Source organism: Pteronotus mesoamericanus, unplaced genomic scaffold (assembly GCF_021234165.1).
Source record: "Pteronotus mesoamericanus isolate MK-2021 breed Mesoamerican mustached bat unplaced genomic scaffold, CSHL_Meso_final contig_171, whole genome shotgun sequence".
Taxonomy (NCBI): domain Eukaryota; kingdom Metazoa; phylum Chordata; class Mammalia; order Chiroptera; family Mormoopidae; genus Pteronotus; species Pteronotus mesoamericanus.
Window position 1 is genome coordinate 1,303,213 of NW_026555070.1, and position 22,517 is coordinate 1,325,729.

Below are 22,517 nucleotides of genomic sequence, written 5' to 3' on the forward strand. Positions count from 1 at the left end.
ACAGTTCCGGCCCAGCGTGGAGCTGGCTTAGGTAGTCTTTGCAAGAGCGACCGTGGACAGTACCATGGTTATCTGACTCTCTTGGCAAATGTCTCCCGCCAGAGTTTTTTATTATGGGTTGAGCTCTGTGGCTTCTCCAGACTTTGTAAACTAAACTATAACGCTCCCAACTCATCCCCAAGTCTGTCCTGCAGATTATAGAGCCATAATTACAGGCAGTTTAGAAAAATAAAGCTTTATTGCTTTTTCACACTGTCTTCTCATTCATTTAGAACAGTAATATGATGATGATATCGGATTTTGAAAGGGTTTTTTAAATTTGATAAGGACCAACTGGTATTATATAATTCTATGGTGTGAAGGAATAAAATTCCAAATGATGAATTAAGTCCTGTCTTAGAAGAAATAAAAAAATGACATGTCAGTGCGTCTCCTGCCCAGATGGTCGGACAGCCTGCAAGGAAGGGCCCCCTCGTCTGGCCCGGCGTTCCAGGGCCGCAGGCGCACTTTCGATGGCTCCCCAGTGCCCGCAGGGGACCGGAGGCCCCGCAGAGCTGCCCCACTGCCCACGTCCCAGTCCCCGCCGGCCCTTGAGTGCCCCATGACCTTGTTCACTGCTGTCCCCATGCCTGGCAGTAAGCACACAGAGACTGGAAGAGCCAAGTCCCACCAGTACCCCTCCCTCCTAGCCTAACTACAGATCGAAGCCGCGCCACGCTGGCTCGGGGCCCCTGCCTTTCCTCCCACTGGCCCCTCTGCCGGCCTCCCCCAGGCTGACACCGGCTCCCCCAGGGCATCACCATCTCTGCCTTGCTCTGTCCTTCTGCACAAATGTTCAGTCCTTAAGGGCAGGGAAGGTCTGGTGTCACCAGGTCCCCCGGGCCCAGCACACAGTATGTGCTCAACAAATATGAGTTGGATGGATAGATAAATGGATAAAAGTATGGTGGATGGATGGACAAATGGATGGATGGATGGATGAACAGATGGACAGACAGATGCGCAGATAGATGGATGAATGGATGGACAGATGAATGGATAGGTAGACGGACAGATGGATGGATGAATGGATGGACAGACAGATGAATGGGTGGACAACCAACCCACCTGAATATAAAACAGTAGGATGTCACTCACACACCTGCTTGTGTAAATCTACAGTGTTGGGGACTCTAGGGGACTCTAACAAAGGGACATGTAGGCTGATTCCTGCGACCGCCCCTGCTTCCGTGAAGGTGATGAAGCTGGAGCTCCGGGCCCGCAAGGCCCCTTCCTTACTGGATTCAAACCAATGTTCATATTTTTTAAAATTTAATCTTTATTGTATTTTTTTCCATTACCATTTAGTCCTTTTATATCTCCCTCCTCTCAGCAGTCACCACACTGTTGTCCATGCCCATGAGTTCTTTTTCCTTTTTTGCTCCATCCCTCCACCTCCTGACCTCCCCTGCTGCTAGCTGTCACCTGCTCTGAGTCTGTCCCCATTTTTCTTCTTAGTTCAGTTTGTTCACTAGATTCCACATGTGAGTTAAATCATATGGTATCTGTCTTTCTCTGGCCTATTAGCATAATGTTCTCCAGCTCCATCCTTACTATTGCAACGCGTAAAATTTTTCTTCTTTTTTACAACTGAGTAATATTCCATTGTGTAAGTGTCCCATAATTGTTTTATCCACTCATCTACTGATGGATACTTGGGCTGCTTCCATATTGTGGCAATTGCAAATTGCCACAACGAACACAGGGGTGCTTATGTTCTTTCGAATTAGTGTTTTGGGTTCCTTCAGATATATTCCCAGAAGTGGGATCACTGGGTCGAAAGACAGATCCATTTTTAATTTTTTGAGGTACCTCCACACTGCTTCCCACGGTGGCTGCACCAGCCGGCCTTCCCACCAACAGTGCAAAAGCATTCCCCTTTCTCCACATCCGTGTCAGCACTTGTTTGTTGATTTACTGACGACAGCCATTCTGACCGGTGTGAAGTGGTATCTCATTGTGGCTTTAATTTGCATTTCTCTGATAATTAGTGACATTGAGTATTTTTTCGTATGTCTATTGACCATCTGTATGTCCTCTTTGGAGAAATGTCTATTCAGGTCCTTTGCCCATTTTTTAATTGGATTATTTGTTTTTTTGGTGTTGAGTTTTGTGTTTTATAAATCTTAGATATTAACCCCTTATCAGATGTATTGGCAAATATGTTCTCCCATTTCATGGGTTGTCTTGTCATTTTGTTGATTGTTTCTTTTGCTGTGCAAAATCTTTTTAGTTTGATGTAGTCCCGTTTGCTTATTTTACCTTTTGTTTCCCTTGCCTGGGGCGATATATCTGATAAAAAATTTCTGCCATCAATGTCCAAGATTTTGCTGCCTGTGTTTTCTTCAGGATTTTTATGGTTTCGGGTCTAACATTTAAGTCTTTGATCCCTTTTGAATTCATTCCTGTGTGTTGTGTAAGAAGGTGGCCTAGTTTCATTTTTCCGCATGTATGTACCCAATTTTCCCAACACCATTTATTGAATAAACTATCTTTAGCCCGTTGCATGTGCTTGCTTCCTCTGTCAAATATTGACTATAATGGTGCATCTTATTTCTGGGCTCTCTATTCTGTCCCATTGATCTATGTGTCTGTTTTTATGCCTGCTGTTCTGTTACTCTGGCCTTGTGGTATAGTTTGAGATCAGGTAGTGTGACTCCTCCAAATCTGTTGTTCTTTCTCAGGACTGCTGTTGCTATGCTTTTGTGGTTCCATATAAATTTTTGAAATATTTGTTTTCATAATTTTGCATGCTTTTTCTAAAGGGAGCCTTTGGAATTATACATGTTTTAAGCCCCATGAAAGCTGGCTCTACCTTTACTATATAATTTTACTTTAAATTTTAATGTGTTGTCAACTTCTAAAAAATATGGAGATTTCAAATAAAAACCCTCTGGTTTTTCTTTAAACGAATCAGAAGCTCTGACCAGAGAGATGATAGGGTACAGTCTTCGTGGCCAAGCTCCCGGTGGCCTTTGGAAACAACAGTGCCTCCCAGTTTTCCAGAGGCCCCATGGCCCCTGTGCCACAGGAGAAGTTATTATATCTTAGTTATTTGCTATTGGAAATATCAATGCGTTCGTCTTACCTCGTGGCGACAGCCTCTCCTGGGTAATGGATACTCTTGAAAACCAGTGCGAATGCTCCTTCCTGAAAACACAGGGAAGAGAAGCAAGAACACCTCACTCTGGCTGAGCCAGGCCACTGCAACCCAGCCTGCGCCCAACCAGGCTCCCTGGGCCCCACGTCACAGCGGTGGCCCTACGGTCACGCCAGCCGTGCTCACTCGGGGCACCAAGTACAATGGCAGGGTGACTTCAGGAGGACAGCGGCAGAGACGGTGCCGCGCTGAACTACGAAGGCCAGACCCCGTGGATTTCCTCATGAGCAACAGGAACCACACCTGGCGAGGCTCACGAGGAGCACGTGCCAGCTCGGCGGCTCATGGGGGGCATGAAAACGAGGGCCCCGGTGAGCGCCGGGGCCAGGGCTCCTCCCGGGACAGCACCTGCTCAGCGAGCGCCTGTGAAGACGAGAGGGGCCGATGCCCCATGACCTGTGCTTAGCTCGACTCCCGTAGGAGCTGGGGTTCAAATCCTGGCTCTGCCCTCCAGCTGTCTGGCTTCTGGGAACCACTGCATCGGAACGGTGGCTGCCATACAGAGGACACAACAGAAGCACGAGCTGGCATTACTGTGATTATTATTTCTATGGCGACGACTGTCAGCTGTCCTCTGTGCCTCCGCTTGTTGGTTCGTACAAGCCAGAACTAGAATCCCGGTCTCCTAACTCAAGACTCCAAATGCTTTTTTCATGTAGGATCCTTGGTGCAGAATTCTCTCCTGCGTTCTGACCACCCCGCACTAACCTGCCATGACCCTAGTAGACTGTGGTCAGGAGTGACCGCTCTAAGTCTGGGGTTCTGCACGCAATCCCCGAGGCGTGGTGGGGCCCTGTGCGGCCAGCGTGCTGTGGCCGCTGCCAGCTCCGCCTTCCAGCCCGAGGGACCAGGTCTGCACCCCCGGGCCTCTGAGGGCCCCCCATGTGGCCCAGTTCGCAGGGGCGCCAGGCAGACCCAAGCAGCCTGACATTTACTCTGCAGGACTTGTCTAAGGAGGCAATTTTTCTCCTTTTTCATCTCACAGCACACCTAAACTACTAAAATCCTGCGGCATGCCAAAAATTGTTTTTTTACTCATCTGATAAAAAAAATAGGTATAATTTTGATCCAGTCATACAAGATGGCTATTGTTGTTCGTTTTTCATTTGACAATCTAAGGAAGAAGTAGTCAGTGCCCTGACTCACTAGTCGGGTACGGCGTGTGTGACAAGTCCCTGGGGCCCATCGCCTGAAAATCGCTGGTCTCCAACAAAGTGGGACTGAGCAGAATATGCTTCTCGTTCTCTGCTCCAAAGAGCTGTGTTGCTTCAGGTAAGAGAAGTCGCTGAAGTTGAAAAGTGCCCTCCTTGGGGGGTACTTCTGAAATTTTAAATTACAAATGGAGAAGAGGAAGTACTGCCTGCAAAGCCAAGTTGTCTTCTCACACATTACACAGCATATTCATTAGACTTGATGTACGGGCCAGACTCTTATAAATATGTCCACTACACTATAAACCCCCCAAATGGGAGTCACAGAGCAAAGGGCTCCACGGTGGACTTAGTTTTAAAAGACTCTGAAAACTCCAGAGGGTGAAACGTTTTGACGCACAGCGGTGTGGCCGCAGCCGCCTCTGGCTGCAGCGTGACGGATCCTCCTTGGCCTGAGCACTGTCCCCAGGCTGCCCCCTGGGGAGGGGCTGCTGGGCGGCACTGAGGCCCGAGGGGCGGGTCCTGGGAGGTCTGAAGACCTCGCCTCCTCCCCCGCCATCCCTGGGCAGCCCAGTCTGCTCCCCCTTCTCCTCCGAGTAGGGGCTCCTTTTGGTCATCCCCCGGCGCAGGCCTCTCAGCGGGGCCTTTGTGCTGTGGGCCCAGCCCTCTGGGATGCCACGCATCTCCCTCCTGGATCCTTCCCTTCAGCTCCCAGACCTGATCTGATGTCTGTACCAAAAGCACAACCCTCCTTCCGAACTGCAACCCCTCCGGCCACTGGGCCGTATCTTTGCGCCCTCCCTCTCCAGGCAGACTCCTGGATTGTGGGCACCAGCGCCCTGCACCGCCTCTGGCTTCCTTCCATCCACGCACTCAGGAAGGACACTGGGCCCCTGCGCCCGCGGGACAAATATTTGCTTTACTGAAACGGTCCGAAAGACCGCAATTCTAAGTCAACATCAGTGAAATGCATCTGGGGTATATAACTAACGGCGCCAACAACTCAATTGAAAAGAAAACACTGGGAACTACCACCAGGGCCCTGTGCGCCAGCTGCGACCCGGAGGCCTGCCCCAATTTCATGGTGTTAAGGCGAGGCAAGGCACTTCCAGTTGAGGGTTACCTCAGAACTTCTCCAAATATTATAAGGAAGTAACATCTTAAGGCCAGGTGTTGCAGACAAGCCAACTTGAATCCTCAGATACTTTACACAAACCTGCCTAATAAATGCTCATGCAAAACGGCGGGGTGCCCTAGGCAGCTGGGACTTGTCACTCACCAGCTGTTGAATGACCCTCTCGACCAGTGTTGAAAACGTGATGTCCTCCATCTCTCTGTTGTCGAACACATATTTGATCAGCTTGGCGATGGTCTCTGTGTCTGTTTCTGACTCAAACTCGTAGCCTTTGCTTTCCTGGAATAGTTGGTTGAACACAGGGTCAGATGACGGTCATTGTGAAACGCTGGCCTGGCCAGCTTCCTCTCCTCCCTTCTGACTTGCCCTTAGAGTGACTTAAGGAGCGAACAAGAAAAATGGGAAAAAGATGAGAAATGTTTGCCAGGATCACGCAGCGCAACACAGCTGAGTCATTCAGAACCCCAGAGATGGCCCCACCTCCGCGCCCGTCCCTGCCACGCCTCTGGCTGTTGCAAAATCACAGCAGTGAGAGTGATCAAATGAGCTGAGTCAAATCCACCCACATCCCGGCCAATGCCGCAACCTTTCCGCCCCTGAGACACTGGCCATCTGCCTTCCCGCCCCACGTTCCACGTGGTGAGTTGATAATTGAGTGCAGGCACTTTAATAAGAGAAAGTGCGTGTTCTTTTGATTCTGCGGCAAGGGGGTGGCCCTTGTGGGCCCGGCCGCGCTGCTATCTCCTCCAGCAAGATCTGAGGTGGCCGCTGAGCCAGGGCCGAGGTTTGCGTCCAGAGTGGTGACGTGGCCAAGAGCAGCTTTCACTCCACTCCACCTCGGCTTCCGGAGGGAAATGAGCTGGCTGGCAGCTTCTGGGGAGACCACGTGACTTAGACGTTACCCAAGAGTAGTGTCTTACCAGAAATTTCCTCAGGTCTTTGTAATTTGTGATGATCCCATTGTGGATGACCACGAATTCTGGAAGAGAAGTTTAGTCAAGAGAGAAGGGCTATGAAGATGTGAAGTTCAAGTCAGATGCGAAGGGAAACAATTCAGGAGCTTGAAACTGTACATGCTGCTCCTGTAGGCATGGCTGCTAAGCAAGCGTCATTTGTACTTGCCAGCACTGACGTCTGCTAGGACTACAATTTCAGCCTGAGAAACTACATATTCCTCCTTCAGTAAAAACCATCCACCAACCTGACCGCAGACAGAACTCCACTTGTGGTCTACAGGGTCCCCAGATAAGCTTTGCTATTTATGTCAATGGGGATGATTAACCCTTCATTACCCAGAAATAACTCCAGGAATTCCCACTGGTTCAGAGAAGTCACACACTAAAGGTCCACGCACGTGCTTCTGTTTGACCATAGTGAACTGTAAAAAGATTTGAGCTGAGCCCTGGCTGGTGTGCCTCAGGTGGTTAGAGCATCGTTCTGTAAACCAAAAGGTCACAGGTTCGACTCCCAGTCAGGGCACACACCTGGGTTGCAGGTTCAATCCCACCCCATCGGGGTGTGTGCAAGAAGCAACCGATTGCTAGGTCTCTCTCCCACACCTGTGTTTCTCTCTCTTTCTTTCTCCCTCCCTTACCCTCTCTCTAAAATCAATAAGCATGTCTTTGAGCGAGGATAAAGAAGTTTTTTAAAAGATTTGATCTGAAAATTTTTGAGTTTTCACATAAAAATCCCGCTTTTCTTAGAGGAAAATCCCAAGCAGCTCTGGCGTCCCTGGGCTCCCCCACATCCTGCGTCTGATGGGCCACCAGCACGCCTCCCTGCTGGGCCGCACCGGCCGCGCTCCAGCAGCAAACCGCGCCCTTGGGCAGCCCCCCTACGGGCGGGGGTGGGGTGGGGGAGGGCCAGGGCAGCCCCCTTCGTTGCCTCATACCCCTCGATCAATAGTTGAGACCAGCCTGAAAGTTTTTCTGAGCAAGTAACCTTATTCCCCCTTCAGCCTAGACAGCGGAAAGGCTCCATTACACTTGAGATCAATAATTCCAGCAGGATGTGTCCAGATGTTGGGTGTTCACCGTAAATATCGACTATGACTGTTCAGCGAAACTTTGGATCACCAACTCAAGTTTTTCTTCCGTACAAGGCAGATTTTTCCTGTTACATCTTTTAATACCTTTTCCTTCATTCCTTTTCTTTATTTTTACCTTAATTTCCTCTATATGTTTTTTATAGCATATTGCTTATTTTTGGTGTGGTCACACCAAAAAATGAGAGGGCTCGAATAAAAAAAGCTGTTGCCAGCAGGGGCACTAGCCCAGCTCGCCCTCCTTACAGCCTGAGTGCCTTCCCCGCTGCACTTGCGCTGGTCCTGCCCAGGGACCACCGCTGGGCCTCTCCCGCATTCATCGCCTCTGGAGCCACCCCCTTCTCAAGCTGCTCTCACGTCTACTGTGACATTATTTCTTACACTATTTTTTCTTCCACCTCAATCTACTGTCTTCTCAGCGTTAATGTGTTTCCTAGAATCTGTGTACTCTCGGTGGAAGCTGCTCTGCGTGCTTGCTTCTCTTGAGCGACATGGTTGCTGGGTGTCAGCCTTGCTTAAAAACATGCTCTCCAGCTATCAGTGATGAATTGCCACAGACATTTTACTAACCTTTTCTTACTTCCCATGTTGTTTTTAATTAGTCATCCTGAGTCAGGGCAGGCACCCCCAAGTTTGGGTGTGGGGGGATCTCCTGGGAGCCTCCCTGCTCTGGGGACTCAGAACCGTCATCGGCCGTGGCGTGGCACTCGCCTTATCACCTTGGTGGGCAGGGGCGTGACGTCTCGGGGCCTGGTACGGACACGGCTCCGCAGCCTCCTCTGCCACCCGGCTGCTCCAGGAGCCAGCCCGTGCCTGGCTCAGGGTTTAGCTGGACGTGCATTCTAGGTCCTCAGCACCCTGGGGTCTGCTGCCTTCCTCCTGGGTAGGGTGCCTGCCCCAGCAGTGGGAGGCCCTAACGGTCCAGGGCACGGACCAGAGCCAGGGAAAAGTCCAAGCAAAAACCCCACCGACCCCGTGGCCGCAGGGTCGCCTGGCCCCTGTGCTGTCCCCGGCTGCCCTGCTGAGAAGGGTGTGAGTGGCGTCCTGTTTTGCAGAAGCCACCCTGCTTTCCAGGCTGGGCGGGGGGCGGGGGGGGGGGCGGGGGCGGCTCTGCCCAGCAGCCCGGTTCCCAGGAGCGCTAACTGCAGTGCGTCTGGTGGAACATTCAGCTAAACGCCTGTAATAAGCACCCAGAGCCCGTCGGAGCGTCTGGTCCCTGCTCTGACGTGCGGCTTGGCAAGCAGCTGCCCTGTGCCACGGGGGTCTCAGGGCGGGCTCCCAGCTGCCTCCAGGGACCACTCTCCTACTGGATACCCTCCTCCATTGTGCCTGGCCGGGAGCCTTTGGGGCTCCTGACCTGACCAGGCCCAACCCAGAACGGGGACCCACACGAGGGCCCAAGTGATGGCTCACGCCCCTGCCTGGAGCCCTGGGAGCAGTCAAGGGCTCAGCCCCTCCCCAGCTCACGTGCCTGTTGCGTCCTATTGCAGGAGGACCGGCCACCCTGGGGCTGACCACAGGGCCCCCAGGAGCTGCCACTGGGGGCTCAGACCTACCAGCCCACCCCCATGAGAGGGGGGGCGTGGCTAAGGGAACCAGGGCGTGGAGCGATGTCCTGGGAGCCCAGGCAGGTGACGAGGACCCGTGAGCTGGGGCCGGCACGCGGGAGCAGAGGGGGATGTGGAGGCCCGCAGCTCAGCAGAGGGGCTGCCGCGAGCTGCGGCCCTGTCCCTGCTCTGGCACAGCCCTGCTGCCTGCCAGTGGGAGTGCGAGGCTCTGCGAGCCCACTCACCACGGCTTCCGGTGTGTCAAGCGATGCCAGAGAAGTCTGGACTTGCACACACAGCCATTCTCCTTTTAAAAAAATGTGAGGTGAGCCGGGTCGACGGTCCTGCTATGGGAGGGGCTCCTGGGCCGCCACCTGCAGCCTCTGCTTCTCCAAATCCCAAGCCCTCAGCCGAGGCCTCTGTGGCCGGGGGGGCCCCGTGTGGAGCAGGGACCTCAGGCTCCCGTCAGCGAGGGAGCACTGTCTTGCCCTCGAGTGCCCGGACACTTCAGTCCCTTGTTCGGGAACAGCGTCTAGGCCCTTCACCCCTAGTACTGCCAAGTCCCCTCAGGCTGGGTTCCCAAGAGCCAGCAGTGCCTCGTTTTACTGTGGACAACGGGGAGGGGGGGCAGTCAGCACTGCCCTGGGGCCAGGCTGCCGCGGCCTCCTGTCCGGGGCTGGTGCCACCACTTCGGGCCCAGGGGGATGACAGGGCAGCTGAGGAGCCCAGTGGCGGTGGCGTGGCTCAGCCTGGCACGGTTGGGACAGGGAGCAAGGCCTCGATACGTACCGTTGCCTTTGTCTGATCGCTGCGGGTGGCTGTTGACCGCACTGGGAACCCCGTGGGTGGCCCAGCGTGTGTGCGCAATGCCAAAGTGGGTCTCAAACTCCACTTCTAAGTCCATGCTGTCTTGCTCTAGATAAACAAAAAAAAAATTCCGTCGGCCACACTTTCAAAGTGAGCATTGGCACAGTAGCGATGTGTCAAGGTGGTGTCGCGTCGTGGAGACACGCCAGCACATCCCACAAGCGACCCCCAGGCCCCGCCTTCCTGGGGTTTCAGTCAGACTCCTGCTGCTTTTTGTGTAGTACTCAGCAGTAACCCAACTCACTCAACTGAAATAAACCTACTCTAAAATGAAAAATGTCTATCCCTACTACAAGTGAAAAAGTAGTATCACTTGCCAGAAAAATTAAAATAAATACATAAGTACCAAACATTTTTTTAAAAAAATATTTCTTCACGCACCACTACCTGAGATAAACCATCCCGCGCTTTGGGAAACACAGTTCCACACCGCGGGCTGGACTCCCCCTCTCTTCATCCGTGCTAAGACAAGCCAGTATCTTTCGTTTCAAATACCGTTGGAATGGAAGATTTCCAAGTGACCCATGCAGCACTTGCTGCTCTGACCCGCCGTGCTTTCCACTTACTGTAAAGCTCCTCGTCGAGAGCCTTCACGTTCCCCTTTTTCTTGACCAGCTGGATGTGTCTCTCTTTGACTTCACTGTTGTTTCCATCGATCGCCACACCTGCAGGTGAACACGAGTTTCTGTATTGGAGCGTAAGGTCCACCTCCTAATCGTCTTGGAAAAGGAAGGCTGCGACTGTGGCTGCACTTAGCAGCCAGCAGGGACTGTGTGCCTGGACCCCAGGCCACCACCGGGGGATCCCTGGGGGCCTGTGGGCACAGGCACCCCAACACCCGCCCTCCGCTTACGGGCATGCGTCTGGCTGGTTGCTGTGCTCCTGCTGCCTTAGCTGGTCCTCTGCTGCCAGTGGCCCAGCCCCTCACTGCTGGCCCTCTGGTAAGCTCTGACTGGAGTATGAGATGGCAGGCCCTCCCTTGCTCCCGAGCGGTGCCATTGAAGGTGGGAAACAGACTAAGTGCCCCCAGCCGGGCGGAGGAGGGCCAGCTCGGAGAGGGCCGCCCTGCGGGGGCTGTGCAGCCGCCCAGAGGGCCGTTAGGGGTTCAGGGTGATGGACAATGCTGAGATGAGTGAAAAAACTTATAAAAGTACAAAATGCTATAATCACGATGAGGTGAAAACAAAAACGTCCACGTAGGACACCTGCCCTGGCCACCCTCACCCCCAGACCACCCCAACCACGACAGGAGGAGGGGCACAAAGGCGCCCGGGGGGCACTTCGGAGGCCGGTTTCTTTAGTGGTTTCTTCCTTCAGCTTTTCTACAGCTTCCAGATGCGATCAAAGCACCGTTCCTATGGTGGAACCTGCAGGGCCTACCTGCCGAGTCATAGCCTCTGTACTCCAGCCGCTGCAGGCCTTTGATGAGGGTTTCAAAAATCTCCTTCCGGGTCCGGGGGACTCTGTAGTTCATGTAGGCAAAGATTCCTGTTGAAAGAGAAGGACACTGCGTGTTTATTAAACGTCAGGTCTGTGTGTAGAACGCAGTCTGGGCACGCAGACACCCGTGGTCCTGCAGGAGGGCTCCTGGCCACGCATAGAGGGACCGCCACGCTCCCCCTGCCTCTGGAGGGCGTCACAGGCACCCCTCCCAGGTGGCAAAAAGACCCACACTGCAGCTGAACGCAGCAGGTGACAAACCCCCGCCCGCCCCCCACTGCCCCCCGCCCCCCGGCCTTGCCACTCCACCAAGGAGAGGTTTTCATGGATGGACTTGCAGGAGATGAGGTTCTCACTACAGCATGTCCATAACAGCAAAGACCAGCAAAACCACTCGACCACCCCAGGGCATCTGTGAGCCCCCACCTCCGTGGACTCCTTGACTGGGTGCTGCGGCCTCTGCCCCCCACCCCCACCCAGGCCCGTCGCTTGTACCGGGAAGCTCCGCTGTACAACAGCAGGAGGAAAACCGTCCCGTGGCCCTGGAGGATCGGTATCTTTAAGGGAGGCCCACATGCAAGGAAGGGTTTTTTTGGCTTTATTTTCTGTATTCATATTGCAAAATCATATTTTCCTAACTAGGAAATAACAGACGTCATGCTGGTTCTCTCCAAGCTCCTCTGCTCACTCCCCTGCTTGAGAACACAGACCTCTGGGCTGTCTCTGTCTCGCCCTGCGAGTGCCCCATCCGGTCATCCCTCTGTCCTTACATCCTCCCTGCCCTCCTCCAAGCTCAGCTCCAGCCCCACCTCCCAGGGCAGGCTTGTCAGGCCTGGGCTCTGACCCCCACTCACACAGGGCTGCCCCGGTGCTCTGGCACCTGGGGACCTCTGTATTCCCTGACAGGGACACAGGCTGGCACTCCTCTCTGTATCTTTATCACTGTATCTCAGCATGTGACCCTTGTTCAATGGATGCTTGTGGAACAGAGTGACTCTGAACTTGTACTGATCAGTGAAGCAATGGTACAGATTATGAAAAAGTTACTGGGTTTCTGGCATATTCGTAGTAACTCATTGAGGGCTCACCCTGTGTCAGGCACTGGCCAAGCATTCCCACGCAGGTGTCAATCAAAGCTCGCAGCAGCCGTAGAGGTCAGACCTGCTATCACTCAGAAGCCTGGGAAGCTGTGATTGGGCCAGAGTCAGGAGCAGAACCGTGGGGACCTGACTTAAACACTCCCAGCACTGGGCAGCGCTAAGGGATGGGTGCGGTTAAAGGCTTATTTCCCCAATTTTAGTTTTAGGAAAGAATATACCTACCAAGAAGGACTTCTGGGGGCTCTCATGCAAGCTGTGCTTCAGGGAGAAGTTTGCACCAAACTGCCCCCTGCACTGTGTCCCTGCTGTCCGAGCAAGCCTTTATAAAGGAGCTCCTGGAATCCTATTTCTATCGAGGGGACTGAGACTTTCCCTGTCCAATCAGAGCTGTGCAACTATATCCCAATTAGCATCTTCAACAACCAATCAGAGCAGCGTCATTCTGACCAGTCAGGAGAGTACCTTTTGGACCAATCAAACTGCAAAGATTTGCAGTCCTTATTTGCATGAGGACAAACCAATCAGGGACCAGGGCGCAGATTTCCATCTACACAAGTCAACCCCCTTCTGGCTCCTAGAGCGCGCTTTCCCTTTCCCCTGAGGACTTCCTGGCTGGAGCTGGAACACTGAAACCCCTCACTGGCGCAGACCGGCGCAGACCGGCGCGGAGCAGAACACTCAGATCGCAGAGCCGTCCAGTCCGCGGGCCCTGGCCCCGGGGCCGGCTCCCAGCCGGCTATTCTCGGGGCTGCGCTGTATCACAATGAAACTGTTTGCACTGAATATAATTTCCTTCTCTGCACTCCAGGCTGGGGTCCCTGTTGGCATTGAATTGATGCCAATGACCAGTGAGTAACAATTTTTTATTATTTTTATTTTCCAACACTTTCCTGGGATGACAAAAAAGTTTGACCAAGATTAAAAACCTGCCAGGTATTTCTGCGCTGTGTTCATTGCAGCTTTATTCACAATAGTCAGACGTTGTGTCTACTGGCAAATGAGTGGATAAGAAAATGTGGCACCTTCCATTGTACACGCAATGGAATATTATTCAGCCATAAAAAGAAGGAAATCCTGCCATGTGTAACAGCGTGGATGGACCTGGAGAACATCCTGCTAATAAGTCAGTCCGGGAAAGGCACTCTATGATTTCCTTTATGGGTGGAATCTAAAAAAACCCCAAAGTCATGGGTACAGAGATCAGACTGTCGATTGTCAGAGGTGGGTGTGGGAGGTGCAGAAATTAGGTAAAGGTGGTCAGAGAGCACAAACTTCCCGTTACAAGATAAATAACTTCGGGGGACGTAATGCACAGCATGGTGACCACAGTTACCACTTTATTATACATGTCCAAGTTGCTGAAAGAGTATCTTTTAGAAGTTCTCATAACAAGGAAAAAAATCTTAACTATGTGAGTGATGAATGTTAAGTAATCTTGCTGTGGTAATCATCTTACCAAATCATCAAATTATTATGCTGTACACCTTAAATTTATACAATGTTATGTCACTTGTATCTCAATAAAAATGGGAAAAATTCTTCCAGAGGTGGACCTCAGACAGCATAGCCTGCCTGAGGATGTCTGAGGACTGCGTACATTATATGCAAAACCACCTGCAATCCCTCCAGCTGATTTAAGTCAATATGGCATAACTGAATGAATGATTAAATTTCAATGAAGTGAATGTTATATTCTTAAACAGTAAGTAGGGTCAAATCACATGAATATTTAATTTCCTAAAATTCATCTAGACAAACTCAGTCAAAAATAGGTTACAAAATCAAATACACTAAAATGCTTTGCATTCCTATGCACTGTGTGTTACTGTGCACAGGGCCTGTTTTCACACACATCGCGAGGCACAGAGTTCATATTTAAAAGCATGCAAGTTGTGCTTTGTGAGCAGTTACAGACGATTTCTGTTAAAAATGGCGAGGGCAGTTCTGACAGTCGGCTATTCCTGTCCTGGCCGGCGGAGCTCAGGCGGCAGGTGCTGAGTAGAGGGCTGTGCGCGCAGTCTGGGCGCTTTCCCCGCAAAGCCGCCTGCCGCGCATCTCCGGGGCTCGCGCTCTGCCCCACTTCGCACCTGAACATGGCTGGAGGCGGGGTGTGTTGTCACCTCACTCATGGAAAAATGATAATTGCCTTCTAATGTAAACATTTTTAAAAATGTTAACAGATTTATTGGGATATAAAGGTCACGTACCATAGCAGTTTCTCATTTAAAGTGCAAAATGCTATGGTTTTTAGCATATTCACAGAGTTGTACAACTATTAGCACAAGCTACGTGTAGGTGAAACCTTTAGTAACACTGATTTCTGAATTTCAAAAGTTCAGAAAGTTTTTAGTCCCCCTGGGGGGCCACGATCAGGTTCCTGCCACTTGTAAACACCACCCAGCTCTGGGTGAAGGGGGGCGCAGCCCAGGCTGTTTCTGAAGTCCGTCACGCGACGCGTCCCTGCCGGCCTCCCGGAGACCGTTCGGGAGCTGCACCCGCGCCCGGCGCAGAGGGGTGGGCGGGTGGCGCCCAGGCGGCACAGAGGCCCGTGACCGCGCCGGCAGAGGCTCAACGCCGAGGTGCCGCTCTCCGCGCCCACGCGTCACTCCCTACTCCCGTCAGGCACGTTAGTGCTTCCGGGGCTCCGTGCTCAGACCCAGAGCCGCCTCCTCGGTGGACAGGATGGCTCAGGGGTCCGGGTCCAGGTCCTGTCCTCAGGACCCCAGCTGTGCCCCACGCGGCCCGGGGGCGGCAGCCGTGCGGCGGGGCTGCCGAGGACCGGCGTTCGAGGCCTCTGCACAGGCAGCATCTGTCTGATCGTGGGCATGGCTGGCCCGCGTGCCGGCATCCGCTCAGGGGCCCCCCGGCCGCCGAGCACCGCCTCTGCCCTCAGCGCGCTCTCTTGGCTGCGCCTGCCCTCTGCTGAGGGGGCGGGAAGGAGCGAGCCTTTCTGCTGTGCTCTTGCTGTTTTAAATCATAATGAAATAAAAGGAAGCTGCCTTCCCGGGACTCTCTCGGCACGATTCAGATCAGAATTCCCTGCTGGAATCCCTTCCATCCACAGTAAAAAAAAGCTATGCTGAAAATCCATTTTTTACCTCTGAGATCAGTAAAGATCTGCTTGACAGTAAGTGAGAGTTTAAATTTGTGCACCCTCTCGGGAAGGCAATTTGGCCATCTCTCAAAATTAAAAGGTGCACATCTGTTGACCAGAGCGGCGGTACTTCCAACAGACACCTCTGCAGAGACACCCGTGTGCTCCCCTGCAGGGAGCTGCTTGCTGCTGTCTGTGGCAGCGGAGGCCTGGGGACAGCCTGATGCCTGGCAGGGAGCGGTAAGTGACGGCGCGGCCACACGCGGGGCCACTGTGCAGCCCTGGCAGGAATGAGGTGAAGCTGTCTGCTCATTTGGAAAACCAGCCGTCTGTCCAGGGTGCATCCAGGGGAAAGCACAGATCATACCTCATGTGTGCGTTAGGCAGGGACGGGGAGACACGGCGTTTACGGAAACGGCCCCAAAACACATGCCAGTGGTTGCTTCTGGGGAGGGCAGGTCGGGGCAGAAGCCTCTTCCCACCGCACAGGAGCTCTGCGTGCGGCCGGGCTCTTGCAGCGTGTGCCTGGCGCTCTGGCTCAGCACAGGCCGCTCAGCGACTCAGAGAGGTGCTCCCAGGGTGGCGTCCAGCCCAGTCCGCCTTCACCGACTTCCCCAGGGCCCCCGCCCCACGCACCTGGAGGACAGCCTCCTGTAAGGAGAGGGCACTGTCTGAGTGCACCTTCCAGTGCGTGGGAGGACGGGCTCAGGGTCACCCACCTGCGGGCCTCATCCCTCCGGCTCACGGGCATGACAGCTGAAAGTGCCCGGGGTGGGGGGAGGGGGGCGCTGCCTGCGGCCTGCCGCCTGCGCTAAACACAGTCACTGAGCCCCTGGAGCCTTGGCAAAGCCCCAGGGACAGCTGTGCCCGCTGCAGTGAGGGTCCTGAAGAGGGGCTGGCGGGAGCGGCCCTCCTGGAGGCAGTAGGCGAAGGGCCAGCCTGCGGGGGCGGGGCGCACCGGTAAACGCTGGACAGAGCATCATCCACTAAAACCGAGGGCAAGATCGAACCATTTTCCAGTGTTTTTTCTTGGCTTCTCCTGGGGAAATGATGATTAGACAAATGAGTGACTACGCTGCAGCTTGGTCAAGATTCACGTATTGATTTATGGATTACCGTCACCTGAGGACATTTTTTCATTGCTTTTAGAGAAAGGGAGAAACACTGATCGGCTGCCTCTCGCAGATGCGCTGATGGGGGAATGAACCTGCAGCCCAAGCATGTGCCCGAACCGGGGGCAGAACCCACAACCTTCAGGTCTAAGGGGCGATGCCCAGGCAACTGAGCCACACCCGCCAGGGCTGGCCAAGATTTAAGTCATCCCCCAAACACTTCTGTGGCCCATGGAGCCCTCATCACTGGTCTGGGTGTTCTGAGGAGCAGGGGACCTCGTGGGGTGGGTGTAGAGAGGACCGCATGCTCAGGAACCTCTTAACCCCTCCCGCAGTTTGCAGGCAGCGGGCTGGGGACTGGGAGGGGGAGGGGCAGAGCTCCTGGGCTGGCTCTGTGCCCAGCTGGCTCCAACTCACTCTTCGGGGGGCCGCCGACTGGCCACCACCCACTGGGTCTAATGCAGGCCTTCCCCACTCCCCCTTCGAAAAGAGCCACAGTGACCCTGTTTACTGCCCGCAGAGCGCTCACTTCCTGGTCTTTTGACTGACTCCCCACTGCACTGTGACCTCTGTACAGATGGAACACTTCTGTCTGTCTGTCTGACTCGTCACTGTATCCCCAACCTCTAGCCCAAAGCCCAGTCATTTTAGGTGCTCAATAACTGTGATGACGGAGTAAATGAATGCACGAACGAATGGGTGCGGGGGTCAGAGAAGGTGGCCTTGGAGCTGGGCCCAGACAGCCACACTCCGCCATGCGCAGCAGGTCCACCCTCTGGAGCCCCTATAAGCACATGGCAGGAAGGCCGGGAGGTGCGTGGTGCTGAGCCTCCTGAGCTCAGGTGCGTGGCACTGCCCGTGTCCAGGGGTACCCCAAGACCCTCCAGCACAAGGTTTATGTCCCCATCCTACCACCAACCTGCCCACAGAGGCTGTGATGACCGCAGGGTCAGAGTGAGAAGCGCCTTCTAAACCAAGCCCTGGAAGAACCCCAGGACTCTGCTGGAGGAGGGCGCAGGTGAAACCCCGCCGCCGGCACTCACGGAGCTCACACGCCCGTACTCCAGAACCTTGCTTCACCTGACCTTCCCGCTGCCCTGAGTTGAGTCTGTAACTCGCAGGGACAGACAGGGCACGTGTGTGCCTCAAAGGCTAACACGTGAGTCACTCACAGCCAGGTCTGTCTGACTGCAGGTGCCCCGCCCCCCGACCCAATCACCTTTTAAAACCGGTTTTAAAAACCTACCCTGAAGGGCAAGAACAGCTCGCACAGAGGAGGCTCGGCCTGAGGGAAGGCGCCCACCTGGCTCCTATGGCCCTCTGAACTCTCCAGGTCGGGTCCGGCCATGCTGACAGAGCCTCCCCTGGCCCCTGGGCACCCCCGCTGCACCAGGGGACACTCCTGCTTCGGACTCCACACGGGGCCCGCAACCACAGCAAGGCTGGCTCCCGCTGCGTCCCCCCCGCCCGGGGCACCTCCATCTCCAAGTGACAGGTAATGACAATGACCACGTTGGAAGAACGCCTGGCCAGAGCTAGGAGGGCTGAACTCCGGGAATCTCCTCCACACCCCGTGGAGTGCTCAGGGTGCAACAGCGGGGAGGCTGCTCGGGGCCTGGAGGATGAGCGAAGAGGGCAAGTTCACGGTGGGCTGGCTGGGGTCCGCATTCTGTGGCTGTAGCCTTGGGAAATACTCTCCATCTCTCTGAGCGTCAGCTCTTAATAAAGTGCTGCCCCTACCATGCGTGCGAGTGACGGTCCCAGGTAGAGAGCCAGCCTGCACCGCACGCAGGAGGCGGCCCGGCCGCACTGTGAGAGCTGCGTCACTGCCCAGCCAGGCGGGGCCCCTTCCCGGCAACGGGCGCACTTTCCGCCCCCATCCCGTGCCTCCCAGACCTGAGGCATCTACCCTGTTTTTCAGCCCATGAGCAGAGTCTAATGAGACACTATTGTAAGTCCCAAGCCGCACTGGTCATTGCCCAAGAGAGGACATGGCCAGTTGGATTTGTGCCTCATAAAACTCTTGAGTATGTGTGTCTGTGTGTGTGAGTGTGAGTGTGTGGCATGCTGGGGGCGGGGCGAGGAAGGGGAGGCCACTGGGCCGAGGGCAAGGGCTGCAGAGGAGCCCTCGGTGTCCTGTCCTCACGCACAGACTGGGGAGGGCCACTTTCTTCCTGAAGTGGGGACAATTTCTGCTGCATCCTCTCCAAGGAAGGGCAAAGGTCCCACGGGGGAGCGGTCCTCACTGGCGTAGGGCCAGGAGGGTTGGCCCCTCTGGGGACAGCCTTGTGCTGCCTCAGGCGTCCCTGGGACTCCCGGGGTTCAGGTGGCAGCCCCAGGGAGTCCCCGAGATCACGGAACCTGCTTGCTCCCTGCAGCGAGTGTGGTAGGCAAGGCACTTCCTTGTCTAACACAGAAGCTGCTGGTGTCCTCGTCAGGTTAGGATTTCACCAACACCAAAGGGGAAGCAACATGTACTCTAGGTTGTATATACATACATAGAAGTCTTGTTTAAGCTGCCAAGACTGGGTTATAAAAAAAGCCAGACTTCATTATCAGTGAGAGAAATACTTCCATTGAAAATGAGAAAGAGACAGAGGATCAGATTAAATTACTTAATTGTTTCTGCACTGAATCAGAATTTTTCCCCCAAGAGTGTTTGTAGCCTCAGGTTATCTCCCTTCAGAAGTGGATGTTACTCAATAGAAATATAATTGCTCAATTTAAAAGCACACTTTACTAATGCTATATCACAAAATTTCTAGAATTTTCTAGAAAATTCTAGAAATTGCTCAGAACTTGGGCACCCTGGAGGTGTACGAGCGGCTGATGGGATGGCCTGATGACAGGGGCTGGGGGGGCAGTGCGGCCCCCAGGCTGAGCCCCCCGCCCGAGAGGGCCCACCGGAGTCCCATCGTTCAGGCGGTGGCATGAGGGAGCTGACAGAGCAGGCTCCACAGAGGCAACTGCACACCTCTCCTCCCAACTCTGCGCTCAGGGATCTCCCACTGGTGACCTGGAATGAGCCATGGAGACAGTATTTCCGCCACAGAAACTAGCAAACCAGAGAGCTGGTTGGTAAGCACTTATCTGCCCATCACTGAGTAGCAGGCTCTGTGTCTTAAGTCTCCTATGTCTTAAAGAGGCAACAAGCCAGCGACTGAGCCCAGCATCTATGTTCCATGCACTGCAGCCTAGGCCCTCCTGGGACATCCTTCCACAAACGGAACGGCTGCAGGGAGGACAGGGGTGCCACATGTGACGGGGCCCTGGGACAAAAGTGAGCTCTCCCCTGAGTCGCACCGTCTCCGGGGCTGCCGTCTCCCCCGCTGAGCCCCAAGGCGGGCCCCTGACCAGCTGTCCTGACGGCCGCTGTGCAAGCTGACCGACCATGTGCGGGGGTCCTGGCCCCTCTCAATCCCGGGCAATGAGGCCAGGCCTGCGCCCGGCAGGGAGGAGAGGAGCAGGAAGGGCAGGTACATGTGCGAAGGGCAAGGTGCAGTGAGACCCAGTTGGATGTGACACACGGACTGCAAACCATTTGGCCAAACGGGGGCATGTCGCACCGGTGAAGGACCAGTGTTACCTCTTTAAGCCACAGGAGACTGAAGACACGGGTGCCTAGGTTCGCCTTCTGACTGCGGGGGTCCAGCCCGAGAGTGCTGCGCCCGGCGACGGGGGTGGGGCGTGCGGGGCGGGGGTGCTGCCGACATCCCTGTGCCCATGGCTTGGGCGTCTGGGATGGGCAGCACTGGGCTCTTCTTGGGAAAGGCAACTGAAAGCAAGAACCCAAGTGTCACAGGATGATTAGTGGCCTCCAAAGATATCAGGTCCTAATCGCTAGACTCTCTATATGGAATCTTCATATTTAAAAAAAAAAAAAAAAGGTCTTTATCGATGTGACTAAGGTAAGGATCTTGAGATGGAAGATTATCCTGAATTATCTAGGGGGGCCCTGCAAGTGTCCCCAGAAGAGGGAGAGCGGACCTGGAGGACGAGGCGGAGGCCTCAGGGAGGAGCCACCAGCCAAGGAGAGCTGGCAGCCACCAGAGGCTGGAAGCGGCGAGGAAAAGCTTCTCCCCGGGGCCTCGGGGAGAAGGCAGCGCGGCTGGCAGTTTGGCCTTGGCCCCATGACACTGATTTCTGCACTTCCAGTCTTCAGATCTGTGTGAGGATGAACACATGCTGTTTCAAACTGGCGAGCGTGTGGGCATTTGCTACAGCAGCCACGGGAAGCCGGTGCACTACCCAACATAAAAAATAATGGATTCAAAGCAAGGACTCTCTGTACCATTTAGCAAAAACTAAGAATTCTCCAATTCTCCATAACCAAATCTCTTTTATTCCCTCAGCAGCAAAGGACAGGCAAGATTTAAGACTAATGGGTGGGAAGTGCCATCCTTCCAGTCAGATCCCCATACATGCCGCCCCGTGCCCCCACGCCCTGGCGTGTGCTGGGCCTGCCGCCGGGCTCGCCTGGCACCCCGCCCTCGTGGCGCCGCCCCAGGGACCCCCTCCGCCCGGGCCAGGCGGTGCTCCCAGCCTCTGCCGTGCTGGGGTCCCCAGCTCGGGCGGCATGGGCCCCACCGGCTGGTGGGGCTGGGGGAGCTGGGGAGCCTGTGCCCCTCGTCCTGGGGGCCACTGAGCGCTATTAGAAAATATGGACTCAGGATTTGCTCGTCTCTGAATTTTTTCAAGAGAAGTAAAAAATTCCACCTACTTAGGTGAATTTTCCCCGATTTTATAATTTGGTAACTAATTTAAAGAATAAAGTTGAAGCCCTGTGCACAAAACAGAGAGCTGTCTGGCTGCTGGTTTGGCACAGGGCTGCCAGGCCACAGCTTGTGCCCGAGGCCTGCGCTCTGTAGCGGCGTTTCCCTCAGGGGTCGCTAGTCACTGGCCAGCGCCCACCTCTGGACTATCCCTCCAACTACCCAGCCCTTATCCCAGGGCAGGGTTGTGCCTACGTGGCCCCGGGGCCCGGAAACCACACTAGTGGCTGAGTGAAGAAGGAAGTGAGAAGGGAACGGAGGGTGACAGGGAGGGACTATAGTAACCTATCTATTGGGAGAAAGTCAGCAACGTGCCAGAAGTCTCTGACGTCAACACAAACACCCATGAGTGCCAATGTGCCATCCAGCTGGATGCTCAGTGCTCTGACACTTTGAGAATTGCCTGCTTGGTGTGCGGGGGGCCAGCCGTACCAGGTCCAGCTTCCTGTGGGAGAAGCAGTTTAGACGAGAGAGCCAGCGCCAGCCCGAGCACGCTCCCCACGGAGAGGCCATCCATTGGTAGGACCCCTGTGGGACCGTCCCAGTGACGGCAGACCTCAGCCGGGCCACGGCCAGCCCGGAGAAAAGACCTTAAACTACTCCTGCTCAGACCCAGGTGTGCACAGGCCTCTCCAGGCCTCAGTTTCCCCAGATGAAGAGTGAAGAGCATAAGTACCTCATTCCAGGGGCACCTTCGCAACCTCTGCCATATCCTTGTACTAAAGGCACAAACATTTCTTCAATGTCTTTCTCTAAAATTAGCTATATGTTTGAAAACGTTAAGTGAATTCATTACAAAACAACCATAAAAGGAAAACCAGTATCATTTGCCAAACACACAGAGACCTTAATCCAAAGAAACCAGGCCAGTATGTTCGATTCTGGACAGCTGCTGCTGTGTGCTCGGCAAGGGTCGGGGAGACGTAAAGGACACACGGACACCCAGAGAAGGCCGCCTCCTGGCTACTGGCAAAGGGACCCGCGTTCCCACCTCGAGGACCCCACAGCTGCTCCGCGCTTCCCTGAGCGCTGCAGGGCCGGTGTGCCAGGGCCACG

General features: G+C 54.5%; 1 protein-coding gene across 1 annotated transcript in view; it reads right to left on the reverse strand.

The window, feature by feature from the left end:
- The window catches only part of GFPT2 (glutamine-fructose-6-phosphate transaminase 2), a 40,457-nt gene that overhangs the window by 16,475 nt on the left and 1,465 nt on the right, over window positions 1–22,517 (reverse strand). The window contains exons 2-7 of the mRNA XM_054566289.1: window positions 11,324–11,431; window positions 10,510–10,608; window positions 9,866–9,991; window positions 6,406–6,464; window positions 5,630–5,764; window positions 3,128–3,189 (exon numbers count right to left, since the gene is read on the reverse strand). Of these exons, the coding sequence (XP_054422264.1) occupies window positions 3,128–3,189; window positions 5,630–5,764; window positions 6,406–6,464; window positions 9,866–9,991; window positions 10,510–10,608; window positions 11,324–11,431 (589 nt within the window). The remainder of the gene's footprint in view (window positions 1–3,127; window positions 3,190–5,629; window positions 5,765–6,405; window positions 6,465–9,865; window positions 9,992–10,509; window positions 10,609–11,323; window positions 11,432–22,517) is intronic.